We start from the raw sequence: 13236 nt of genomic DNA on the forward strand, positions 1-13236 counted from the left end.
AATGCTTAGAACTTCTACTTTATTTTGTTCTTTTTCCTCCTGCTCTGTGGCTGAGAAATGTCAGTGGCCAGGTGCATCAGTGACAATTCTCCTCACCTGTCTGCTGATCTGCACTTCCCTTTCTCAAGTGTTTTATTTACAGCAAAAGCATTTCCAGACAATGTCCCTCCACTGGACAGAGCACTTGCTCATGCTGTGCTTGTGTCCTGTCTTGTGGGCATTTCTTTACCATCCCCCATAAATTCCACTTTAGTCCATAAAACAGAAATGAAATTAAGCCAAAACAATCTTTGGGACTTGTTCCTTTCCACCTTGACCTTTCAAGCGGCTGCCTTTGTGCAGATCTGTGTATGTCATTCCTGTCCTGTGTGTGTTATAGGATCATTTACCTTGTTCTAACCTATTTTTTTGATCTTAAAAGTCTCCCCTATGGTGCAACCAACCATCACCTTAATTCCTCTTCTCTGAGTCACTGGACTCCATTTTATGCTGTTTCATATTCTTAGCAATATTGCTTCAAAAATGTTCTCTTAGATCAGCCCTCTCCTTAACCTGGATTTATCCTAAAATCCTTTGGGAGATGTTGGGTCATGTAGTGAAGGAAAACAAAGAACACTTTCTAATGTACTGTCATGTACACAATGTTTCTAGTGGGTTTTTTGGTGTGGGGTTTTATGGTGGTGTTTTTTGAATGGAACACTCAAGGCTTTTGTTTGCCTTTAACATGAAATTTTTCTCTTTTTTCTCCTTTTTTCTTTTTTCGACCTTTCCATCTCGACAGTTATTTTATATATATTTTACCCAATTCTATTCTGTGATTAACATCCTTTGTGTGCCACAAGTTGCTGAAAATGAATTCCTCTCTTTCTGCTTCCTCCTGTCATTACTAACAGGGAAAGACTCAGTGAGAAGCCATCAGTCATATCCCGTTGTCTGAGCTCTCCTCACCGCACGGATGAAGATGACCTAGGCACGTCACTGTCTGTAAGATGCTTCTCCTTTTTGTCCTAAAGCTCTGCTTTCCCTGAGTTTTATATATCCCTGTAAAGCTGTTATTTCCAGCGGTGTGGGTCATGATCCCTGTGTAAAGGTGCAGACGTTTGGGAGGGAGTGATAGGGAGTGTCAGGCTTTTTTCTGATTTTTGCCAGGGTCAGGATTAAATGTGCTGGAGGGTATTTCTTGTTGGGACTCATGTTTATTAATTCTTATCTATGTCACAGACTCACAAACCCTGAGTTCTACAGCACTTCACTCGAACCAAGTAAAAATGGAGCTCCATCTCTCTCTCAACAAGGCCTTTTAAGGATAAACTGTCTAATTAGAGAAATGACACCTAAATTATTTTTACTTATAACTCAGTAACCAACCACCCATGCCCTGTAATGTGGACTTTTTTTATCCAATTACACAAAACCACCCAAACCCATGGAGAAGAAGGTGAAGAAGAAGCAGCCTCTGCCCTAAAACCTCCATCTTGCTTTATATATATATTACTATATTTTAAAACCTTAAACTCTGAGTTTTCCACCCTGTGATATCACACACTTCTATTCAAACTCACACCCACAATCCCAGTTCTGTCATTCAATTTTTGAAGCTTCTCCATGGCCTCAGGTTAATGCAGGTTTCTCTTGGGGGTCAGTGCCTGGCAGCACAGAAAATCTCAAATTCTCACTAACCAGGGTTCCAGCCCAAACCCATGGAGAAGAAGGTGGAGAAGAAGAAGCAGCATCTGCCCTAAAACCTCCATCTTGCTTTATATATATATTACTATATTTTAAAACCTTAAACTCTGAGTTTTCCACCCTGTGATATCACACACTTCTGTTCAAACTCACACCCACAATCCCAGTTCTGCCATTCCATTTTGGAAGCTTCTCCACAGCCTCAGGTCAGTGCGATGTTCACTTGTGGGTCAGAGCCTGGCAGCACAGAAAATCTCAAATTCTCACTAACCAGGGTTCCAACAAGGGAGGACTAAAGCTCATCAAAATCTGTCCTCTGCAGTGCAGGGGAAAAGAATTTCTTGTAGGATGCTGAGTTCATCCTAATGCTTGACCTCTGTTTAGTGTTGTGTGTTCAGTGTCTGCTGCATTGTTTTCCCCAGGCTTGGCAACGTGCCTGCATTGACATCATCTTGTATTTTGCAATACCAGATTAAAGAAAGCTGCAGAGATGCCTCTGGCTCTGTTCAGTGACGGTTGACCTCTGAAAGAGTGAATTTTGGACAGTTTGTTTCATCAGACTTTCCACAAGGAGCATTTTGACTGATGAAAGGGCATTGAACAGGCTTTGTCTGAAACCCTTTTAGTCCAACATATTCAATGATGTTGTTTATATAATTGCAAGCTTTGCACTGACAATTACTCCTGACAAATGTGTGATACCAAGAAATGTGCTGTTTACCTTCTAAAATGTGCTCTGTGGCCTTGCAGTGTCCTTCACCACACCTAGAGCAGCCCTCACCCCTCTGAGCACTGAATTTCCTGTTTGTTCCTCCCGCTCTGCCCACGCTTCATTTTTGATTCTATCACAGGAACAGTTTAGAAAGATTGCAGCTGGGCACAGCTGAGGATTTATGAGGACATGAAGTGCAAATAGGATAAACTGGAAGCTCCTTTCTGAGGAAATTTGTGTTCTGCTGTGCATCTGGGATAGAGGATTAGCAAGGGGATGGTTTATCAGGGCAGGTTACAGGTGCTCAGTGGGCAGAAATCAGTGTCTGTGCTCTGGGCTCTGATTGCTGGGAATGTATTTATGTGTGTGTTGATTGTATGTATACAAATGGAATTTAAATACAGAAATGCCATCATTAAAAATAAAACCACATGCTGGCTTTACTACATGTCTCCTTATTGGTTTCCTGTTTATTTTACTTCAGGAAATATTCCTTATGGAAGAGTTATTGTAAAAAAATTATATTTTTCAGTTGAAACTTGGATTTGGAGCTTTAAAGTTTTTGAGGGGAGTTTTGCTGCTTTGGTTTGGTTATTTTTAATTTTTTTTTTGCTGTTATTGCTGGCTCTGCTGCAGCTTCCAGGTCAGTGCTGGACAAATCACTGCACTTCATTGATCTTCAGCTCCATATTGTGGATTCTCCTGTGATTGCAGCTCTAAAAGGGCCTTTAAGTGAACCAATCCCCTCTTGCTTTGCCAGTTTGATAACGTTTGGCTGGCTGGAACAAACAATACCTTGTTCCATTGTCAGGGATGTTCTGGGGTTTCACAGATGTTCTGGCATGGTTCAGGCCCAGCTAGAGGAGCAGGGAGAATTTTAAGAAACATTTAAGAAACATTAAGAGCTGCCTCAAGCAAGTGCTGATTAACAGCAGCCCAAGCTCTGCTCACTGGCTGCTTGTGACAAATGAGATTTAAAGAAAAGGTGCTGGCAGGGCCATACACAAATGAGACAAAGTAATTCAGGCTTCAGTGTTGTTTTTTAAATACCTGGGCCAAGGAAAATGTTCTGTACCAGCTTTCCCTGATAGACCCATTAAATGTTGGTAGTTGTTGTTATTCCAGAGGAAAAACTTTTCTTCTGAGGGGCAATTCCCTGGTACTTCTGCAGCAGCAATAACCCAGCCCTGGCTGGGTGCTGGAAATCAGGGAAGAGCCTTGAGCTGCTCTGTCCTCTGCTTTGAGAACCTTCCCTGCCTTGGTTTCCTTCCATTTGAAATCTGCCTTTTTATTTGGAGGCCGATCAGGTGATCTCTGAATTCTGCATTAGCCCCAGAAGGCACTTTGGAGATGAATAGATGCCTGAAAAAGGAGTATTTTGGGTCTTTTAGTAAATTCACCCTCTACAAAACAGACTATTGCTTTGGAAACAAATAAAGAAGAACATTGAGGTGGTGAGCCAGGCTAATTTATCCTCTGAGCTGCTTGCTCAGCCCAGTATCCTCTGGAAACTGAGCTGTTTAGGTTAAAGCCATCAGAAATATTGTGACACTATTAGGAAGTGCAGTGTAGCTATGGCCAAGTCAATGAGAAGTTTAATTTTAAATAAAAAAAAATTCATTGCCAACAACTCTGATATTTTCCTTGACTTTTTTTTTATGTTCCAGGATGATCAACACAAAAGAAAGTTTTCATTGGATGATGATGACCTGGAAGCACGGCTCAATAGTTGGAATCTTGGGGTAAAATAAACTGAGTTCTTTACTTATTTATTAACTTACAGTGGGAACTTGTCAGTAATGTAGTTCGCTTTCTGAGCTTAGCCAGCAAAACTTTGTGTGGGAATCTTTTAGAAATGAGTTGCTAAGGCTTGGAAAGGCTATTTGTGAATGTATGAGAAGAAAACATTGAAATTTTAAGTAATAATAATCTTTACACATTTAATATGGTTACTCATAAATCAGGCCAAATAATGGCTGGTGGTCAAAACCAAGAGTCTTACTCTGGTAGAAATTCAGAATAATTCTTGATGACTCTGTAATATTACTTTTTATTTATACTTGCATAAATGAAAGAAGAGTTTGGCTTTCTGTGTTTATTTTTTTTAACCAAAGCAGAATTTATAAGTCATTAGTACAACTCAGGTTTTTTTGGTCAGTGTGCCTCCTTTTGAAAGTGTTCAGGAGGCTTTTCTGTGTATTCACCTCTTTCTTTCCCTTTTAATAATTCAAATTTATTACTCTTATAAGACTTTATTCCCTTGGTTGTGTTTTCTGTGGTGTTAGTCCATGATAGTTCTACGGAGACAATGAAGCATCTCTTCTCTGTAGATGTATTTTAATGTATTTTTTCTATTGTGTTATTTTGTCTTTTTTGTAACCCTTTCGCTCGCACCACCAAATCTTTAACCTATTTCATTGGAATTAATATTCTTACAGCAATTTAGTTTTATTAAGTTCACTTTGATTTTAACAGGGAGGTTTCTTCTTTCTTTTCTTCCTTATTTTGGCTTATTCTCATAGGTTGAAAGCTCACAGAGTTGCAGCCAAAGTTAGGAGTGATGAGAGAGAGTTTAATGAAATAGTTCAGCCTTGTTTTTTGAGAAATAATCACATATTTTCATGTTGTCATTTTAATCACTGCCAAATGATCCTTATTCTTCCTGCACTATTGTCAGTCCACAGGGATATGACAGCATTAAAAAATCTTGCCTATTACACTTCAGGTTTTTCATGGATGGCCAAGTTCTCCTCAGTGCAATCAGAAATGATAACAGAGAATATTAATGGTTTTCTGTCCTTCTTGGTGTTTCTCTGGCTTTTCCAAGCTGAGGGTGGAGATGGATGAAAGTGTCAGCATTGTGCAGGTGCCTGAAACAAAGGTGCAATCGCTTGCAGATTTGGAATATTTGGGCTGTATTTATCCATTGAAAATAGGAGCAGAAAGCTGTAATACCTTGAGCTTTCAAAGCTGCTTTAAGGGGGAAAACTTGCTCATGGCCATTTACAAATTACACCAACTGATGCTGACAAAGGATCTCTTTATATCCTGCATTTTTATATCTGTGTCAATCTGCCTGCCTGCTTATCTCTTATCTCTGCCATTTTATTTGTATTTTATTTCTTTCCCTAATTGAAATTCCAGTTTGCAATCGTGTTGTGCTGATAATGGCTGGTTATTAAAGTGTGATGATCCTCTGCTGATACAGGAGCTCCCTTGGATAACAAATTGGCTACCGTGGCACATAAATCAGTTTTTCAAGTCTCCTCTCCAGGGATGGTAATTAAAGAAGTCGCTCATGAGAGACTTTGATTGCCTGATAAGACTTGTTGGGAGTTACCTGACAAAGGGGATTGGAGGTTGTAAAGGAGAGGTCTGCGAGGGCTTGTGCTGAGCAGCATTTCCCTGCTGTGGATCACGGCCTCCGGTGGCTTCTGAAAGGGTCAGGAAGTTTTAAGTGCAGTGTCACACTTAAAGAACATGGCAGTGCTAAAAATAAAAAACCCCACTAAGTGATCCCTTGGAATCTGTAAGGTTTGAGTGTCAGATGTGGCTGCTGTTGTTTGCAAGCATTTAAATTGCCATGGGAGCGTCTTGCTGTCCTTTAATTGCTACTCCCAGCTTCAAACCTTTGGGAAACTCAATTTACAGTGATCCCACCTGAGATACAGGAGACCCTTGACCCAAAAAATACTTCAGTAGTGGGGGAAGATGGGAGGGGAGATACGGAATGGCTTTCACTTTGAGCTGCCTGGGCTAAAGAAGAGTTGTTTTGAAAAGCTTTTGAAACTTTCTTTGGTTATCCAAGGATTTTTGTCAGTAAGATCTGTCACATTTTAGGAAGCTGTGAGTATTTCAGGCAGGTTTATATAGAGACCATGCTTTTATCCAAGAATCTGCAAATTCTAGGTGAGACAATCCTGGTGTCTTCCAGCTGTGAGGTATTGCTGAGCCTGGGGTTGAAATGATTGAAATGACCAGTTATAAATTGTTATAATTTATTTTTTACTGTTATCTTTCAGCCTCCTTCTTCTTTAATATATTTTAAATTTCCTCTTCTTCAAAGGTCTTGTATTTTTAACACATTCTGGATGCGTTTTCAGTTTTTATGATATACCCACATCAGTGATTGAGATTTTATTTATTTTTAATATTAAAAGTACTGTGGAAAGTTTTGGGAAATGCTTTTATGACTTTTCTACTAAGCTGAGAGGTCAAATCTGGAGGCTTCAGATATTTGTTCTTAATAATAACATTTTCTACAGGAGAAGTAAATCTGTTGTGTTACTTTGCTGATATTGGTACTTTTTGTGAGTAATAAAAGAATTTTCCCCTTTTCCTTGCAGCATTCCTGATTATCCCTATCAAACATTTTATGATTCAAGTTCTTTAGATTCTAATCAGGCATGAGTAAATGCTTGAAAAAAATCAGTTGAGTTTTGATTGTGATAAATTTGCCTTTCATACGTGGAATACTAATTTACACTCATTTTACATATATCATAAAATATGTTTTTCATAGCCTGTATTGACTCTTATCTAAACTGTTGTGGGGACTGTTCTTTATCAGGTGTTCATGATAATGCCTTGAAGGTGCATTTGCAATGTGGAAAAGCAGAAATTCTTTTGTGTGGCTGTTTGAAGGGAAAAGTTTCAGGAGCTGAGACAAATAAATACCAGTGATCTTTGGTCATGTTGTTACTTTGAACTTTTTGTCATTCTTCAGCCATCCTGAAATATAATAAAAGTAACCTGGGCTAAGGGAATGAGAAAAAACTTTAAGGTCCTTTCCAGCCCAGACTTTTCTGTGGTTCTGTGGTCTTATTTCATCAACAGCTGTCATAATATTGCAGCTCTAGCGCACTTCATAACTGAAGGGAAGGTGACTATCTCCTGTTTGTCTCAGAAATAATTAAATATTGTGAGAGATGTGTAGTGTCAGGGGAAAAACCTCATTGGATAATGGAATTAAACTGCCTTTTTTCCTTTTCTTTTTTTTTATCTCTTTAGCTGAGCTTTTTAGGTTGTAGACAAACATAATTATTAGATTAAAAAAATTAACTTACATAAAGAGATAGCAATGAATTAAACCCCTGCAAATTCTTACCTCACCTTTCTGTCTCTTTCATGATGCCTGTGGTACAGTTTCATTTGTCACCAAATTGTAGCCAGTTTGAAAGCATCTCTTTCAAACATCCCAGGAAATTCAGCACATCATTTTAGGTGGAAAGCACACAAAGAGATTGCACCCTGGGGAAACAGCAAAGGGCTTTTTAATCAGGGAGAACACGATTTTTCATCACTGGAATTCAGCCAGGACAGGAATTAATTCTGTGACCGTGTTCACAGGGGTCTGAGGATGAGGGAAGAGACGAGGATCTGACTCCATGTTTCAGAAGGCTGATTTATTATTTTATGATATATATTATATTAAAACTATACTAAAAGAATAGAAGAAAGGATTTAATCAGAAGGCTGGCTCAGAATAGAAAAAGAAGGAATGATAACAAAGGTTTGTGTCTCAGACAGAGAGTCCAAGCCAGCTGGACTGTGATTGGCCATTAATTAGAAACAACCACATGAGACCAATCACAGATGCACCTGTTGCATTCCACAGCAGCAGATAATCAATGTTTACATTTTGTTCCTGAGGCCTCTCAGCTTCTCAGGAGGAAAAATCCTAAGGAAAGGATTTTTCATAAAATATCATGGCTACATTAACTCTTTAGCTTTTCCCAGAAGTGATGTGGGGCTGGCTGGACGCTCAGTCTTGCCCAGAAGAACTTGTCCTGGGAAATGTTATTGCTTAGGAAAGGTTTGGAAGACTTAGACCAAAGAAATTCTGTGGTTGGTGGCTGTGTTCTGTTCTCCTTCCTTGGAACAAAGTGTTGTAACACAGGGTTAAGTGATGGAGTGCAGGGAATTCCTGGGAGGCTGCAGCCTTGGCTCACATCTGCCTGGGTCTTTCCAGTCTAGTTAAGCTCAACCATTTCTGCACAAGGCATTTGATTATCTTTTGTTTGGTTTCTCAGTCTGGCTGCTTACTATAAACATACCTACTGTATATGTTGTGGCCTTGGAGGGCAGCAGGGCTGGGAAAACTTTCCCACAGTGAACTCCAAGTGATGTTGAGACTTCAAAAAAATAAATTCAACTTCCATGCTGACAAACAGCCTTCATGTGCTTTAATGTCCTTCCACTAAGACTGCAACAGCAGCATTAAAGTGAACTTCCCTACAAATTATGATGTTAGATAAGAATGTCCTTACTCAAATTTCCTGAAGCTACTCAGCAGTTATTTCTGTAGGGAACATGCTGGCTGGCTGGGTTTGGTAGATTAAAGTAAGAATTTAGGGCAAGGTTCAGTTTAGTTGTTTACCATTTCAAAGTCTTAAGTGTTCTTAACTCTTTCATGTGTGTTTTTGCCATCCTTGTTTTGAAAACAATCCCATTTTGTCTTTGATGAAGCTTAGGGGGGAATTTGCAACGAGCCTGCAGATTTAAGTGTGGGGGGTTTATTCCCTGAATCTTAAAATTTACAATATTCTGTGAGTGGCTGAAGTTGGGCATTATTGGAGATATCCATGCCTGGAGAAACATCTTGCAAAGAGTGGAACAGGACTTTAAGGGGTAGTTTGGAACCATGACTTGAGTGTTGTCATTGTTGTGGAATATTTACTGAGCAAAAGAGCAAAGCTTTGGTGGGAATTTCTGGACTGGACCATATTTTCAGCCTGAGGGATGGAGTGTAATTGATGAGGATGAGACTTGTGGAAGTACTTAAAGCTCAAAATCGTGCTTTTCCTGCACTGTGCTTGCTTTTGGGGGAAAGCATTCCAACTTTTGTCAATGCTTTGAGTGAAGGGTTTCAACTTCACTCATTACTTGCATTGATAGCTTTAAATTTGTATAACTCATAAATATTTAGTTTTGACTACTTTAGGTGTTGTTAAAAAAATAAAAATTGGAAATACTGAACTTAAAAATTATGGCTAATTTGCCTAAATGCAGTTTTGGAATTTTATTTTTATGTACGTTTCTGCAATACTTTTTTTCAATATTGAATTTAAATAAGAAAAAATACATATTTTAATGAAGTAGATTATCTCTGTTAGGTGATGGGGATTTCTTCATGGGGATCTGATCACCCAGCACCTTCACAGCTCTGGTTTAGGAGAAAGAGAAGGTGACCATTGCACTCCTCACAAATTGAAACATGATTTCTTGTCAGACTGCCTAACAGAGCAGGGGAATCCAAAATCTTTTCTACAAAGACATTCAAAATACCATTTCTGTTAAGAAGTGGTATTTACAAATTAGAGTTCAGTTCTAGTTCAAATAAAGATGTCTTTCATGATGACATTTATTTGGTTCATACTCTTAAAAAAACATGTGATTTACTGCTCTTCTCATGGCAGTCCTTCAGTTTCATACATATGTATTTTGGCTTGTCTTTGACCTTTTGCTTATTATTTTTAAATTTGCATGTTTCTCATAAATACAGACTTTTTTTTTTTCTTTTTTGGGGCATTCTTTATTGTGATATTCCCTCTTTAATGTGGTTTAATTTGGAGAACAAGAAGTTTTGCAGAAGACCAGCATGAAAAGAATGAATGTTGAGGCATTAAATGTTTACAGATCAGTTTAAGTGGATATAATCCACAACAAGTAACAAAGTGGGAACATTTAACTTCAAAGCACATATGGCTGCTGTTACAAAATCAAAAAATGCAAGACTTGGGCCCTACAAAGTATTAGAGACACATTTTCCTTCTCTCCCATAAACAAGTAGGATGTACCTTAGCTTTTCAGATGGTTTTGAAGTGAAGGCTGCAAACAGCTGAATGCCATGGGCAGATAAAGGATTTTAATTAATTGTAAATATTTACAACAATTTTTATATTACTTTGGCTTAAAAAAGCCAAAGTGAAGGGTGATTCTGCATGAGAGACAGGGCTTTGGGAAATCATGAGGGCTTTGAAATGTGGCTCTGCAGCCTTGTCCAGGTTCCACCAGATTTTGGTCAAGGCTTCCACTGATCCCAACCTGGGGAGTGCCTTGAGCTTCTGGTGAACACCTCAATTGGGCAAATTGAGGTGGGAGGAGGAATATAATACCAGTAAAATGTAGGTAGAAAATCCTATTGCAGGTACAAATGTGTAGGACAAAGGAAATCCAAAAATTTTCCAGTTTGGAATTTCTGTACCTTTTATTTCCCCTTTCTCTTGATATACTTTTCCTTCCCCTCCACTGGATCTCCTGTGGTTGGTGCTCCAGGCTGATCCCATTCCTGTTTTCCTCTCCTCACAGTCTCTTCTGTGTCCAAAATTCCTCTTTTTTGTGGCAGTGGGTGCATCCAGGATTTCTTCATTCCCTGGTGGCTGCCCATGGATTTAACTGCCAACACAGGATACTTTGTGTGAAGGGAACTTGAGTGTAACTTTTAGCAAACTCCCTGACAATAAATATTGTTAAATTATTGGTTTCCTCATGCTTTCAGCTAATATTCTAAAATTCTGGATAACACCATTCATTGAAACTGAATATATGTGTTAAATGTGAGTATCTGCAATGACTTCTGGGTGAAGTATGACAACTCAACGCCACACAGAAATCCTACATCACCTTTTGGGACAGGAAATGAATAATACTGTATCAAATTGAAATTTCAGAGGGATTAAGCCTCTTTTCCACTGATAAATTCAACACACAAATTTATTTCATGCTACTGCAGAAAGTGCAAGCATTTGATATGTTTGCCATGCCTCGTAGATCAACCTAATCCTACAACTTTTTTTTTTTTTTTTAATGTGTATTGCAATCTCATTCATATTCCAGATCTCACTGCCACATTTTACAAGATTATACCCTTGAAAGCTTTTTTTGGGCATTCTGCTTTCTCTGTGATGTGATGTTTGAGCCTCCTTGTCTGAGAAAATGAGAAAGATAGAGTTGTCTGATAGAGGAAGTGGGTTGGGAACAATGCTTTGTCTCCAGTTCTTAAAAATAGTGATTAAGAGAGCTGTTTTAATTATATAGCCATGTTAATGAATTATTTCCTTATGTTTTGTCTCTATAACTTACATGTGTGGCTATAGTTTCAACGCACCCAACTGTAATTTTTCAAAAGCACTACATTTTAATCAGTACAATCTGTAAATGTATTGTAGCTTTATACTGATCTCAATGAGAATTTCCAGAGTTGGAAATCTTTTGCATAAGCCTATGTATGTAGCTGCCAAATATTTTTTATGATATGCATTGATGGAATTTTTGCAACCACAAGAGGTGGGAGGAAAAAAGTGCAATTTTTTGGTCCAAAATTGCTGAGTAGATTTCCAACCAAATGATCTCTTAGGAAGATTTCCCATTCCTATGAGATTTAAGAGATCTCATGTGTGGTTCTTTGAGTGATGCAGTTCCTGTGCTAAATATAGTTTAGTTATGATGTCTTGAACTAAATCAGACATTGTTGACCTGCTGATTTTTCTCTGCCTTGTTTTTCAGTTAGAAAACCCCAGATACCTGCGAGAAAAACGGGTGCCAATGACTGTGGTAGGTATTTATATTCCCTTGGTATTTCAGTAGGGCAAACAAACCTTTTATGTTATTTTTAATCACTGGTCAGGATTGATTGTGCTTGGATTTATTGGTTGTTTTGAATTTTTCCTTCAATAGATGACACCTAAAATTGACTGTGGGCAGTGCAGCCCCTCTCGGTACCACCAGACACTGCTTCAAATGCAGGAGAAGGAGGTAGGATTCTTTTCCTTGGAAATTGGGCATTAACAAGGAAGTTATTGTAGCAGAAAATCTCATGGAAGAGAAATTTGCTGAAGTGACAGGGCTTGTCATTAAATACTTCATGGATTTCCCAATTATTTCAGGAGTAAAAAAGACTTTCTGAACATATTTACCGGTCCTTTGAAAGAATTTTTAGTGGAGAGATTGAGTTCTAGAAATTTTCCAAATTACCCTTTAATAGAGGCAGTAAAACCTTTGATTTAGTGGGGACTTTTGTTTGCTTTCTATATCCCTTTCAAATTGAGGAGATTTTGACCTTATTTCTGATAGGATCTACATTATTTCTGTATTTGCTTCATTGAGCTCCAATCCTCTTTTGGTCATATGGGGTTTTATTTTACTTCTTTGTAACTTTGTGAATTCCTGAGATTGCTGCCCAAGCTTGGCTGTCTAATTCTCTCACCCCGTGGTTTTTTGCTTTGAATATGTGTAAAAGTAAAATTTTGTGGTCATTTTTACCTTTTTCATGCTTTAAGGAAGTCGACTGCCTGAGATATTTTGTCACAAGCTGCTCATTTTATTTAAGACATTTCTTTTTTTGAAAGACAGTGAATTAATGGGCAGAAAAGGAAATTCAAGGTGCATTAGGAAAATGATTAATAGAATCCCAAACCCAACCAACCAATCATTAAAAAAATCAACAAAAAAACAAATCCAGTACTATGCTTTGTTTATCTTCAGAATTTCTGATTTCAGCCGCATGCTCTTGGAAAATTGAGACAATGTACATAGTTCCTTGCTATCCAGAAGGACCTAAATCCACAAAGTACCCCAAATATGTCTGAGTTGGGGAGAAAAGGCATCATCAGCAAAGCAGGAAAACATTCTTTCATTTCCTTGGTGTCTTGTAAGGAAACATGGATTGGAACTGCCCTAAAGTTCCTTCCATGACAATTCAGGAAACATCTTTAGCAGAGATACAGAGGAGGGTAAAATTGGTTGGCAGATGCCTCAGTTGTTAATAAAAGGATGTGTATGAAATGTTTTCTGGTGCTACCTGGCTGCCTCACTCCGTGCTCAAACAAGCAGCTGCA

At 38.4% G+C, this 13236-nt stretch overlaps 1 protein-coding gene across 4 annotated transcripts in view; it reads left to right on the top strand.

Annotated features, from left to right (window-relative positions):
* CEP112 (centrosomal protein 112) overlaps positions 1–13236 on the top strand; it is a 195998-nt gene that overhangs the window by 7311 nt on the left and 175451 nt on the right. For all 4 annotated transcript variants that reach the window (XM_064728178.1, XM_064728177.1, XM_064728179.1 and 1 more), the window contains exons 5-8: positions 894–984; positions 4066–4140; positions 11906–11953; positions 12077–12154. In XM_064728178.1, coding sequence (XP_064584248.1) covers positions 894–984; positions 4066–4140; positions 11906–11953; positions 12077–12154 — 292 coding nt within the window. The remainder of the gene's footprint in view (positions 1–893; positions 985–4065; positions 4141–11905; positions 11954–12076; positions 12155–13236) is intronic.

The sequence above is a fragment of the Zonotrichia leucophrys genome, chromosome 18 (genome assembly GCF_028769735.1).
Source record: "Zonotrichia leucophrys gambelii isolate GWCS_2022_RI chromosome 18, RI_Zleu_2.0, whole genome shotgun sequence".
Classification (NCBI taxonomy): Eukaryota; Metazoa; Chordata; class Aves; order Passeriformes; family Passerellidae; genus Zonotrichia; species Zonotrichia leucophrys.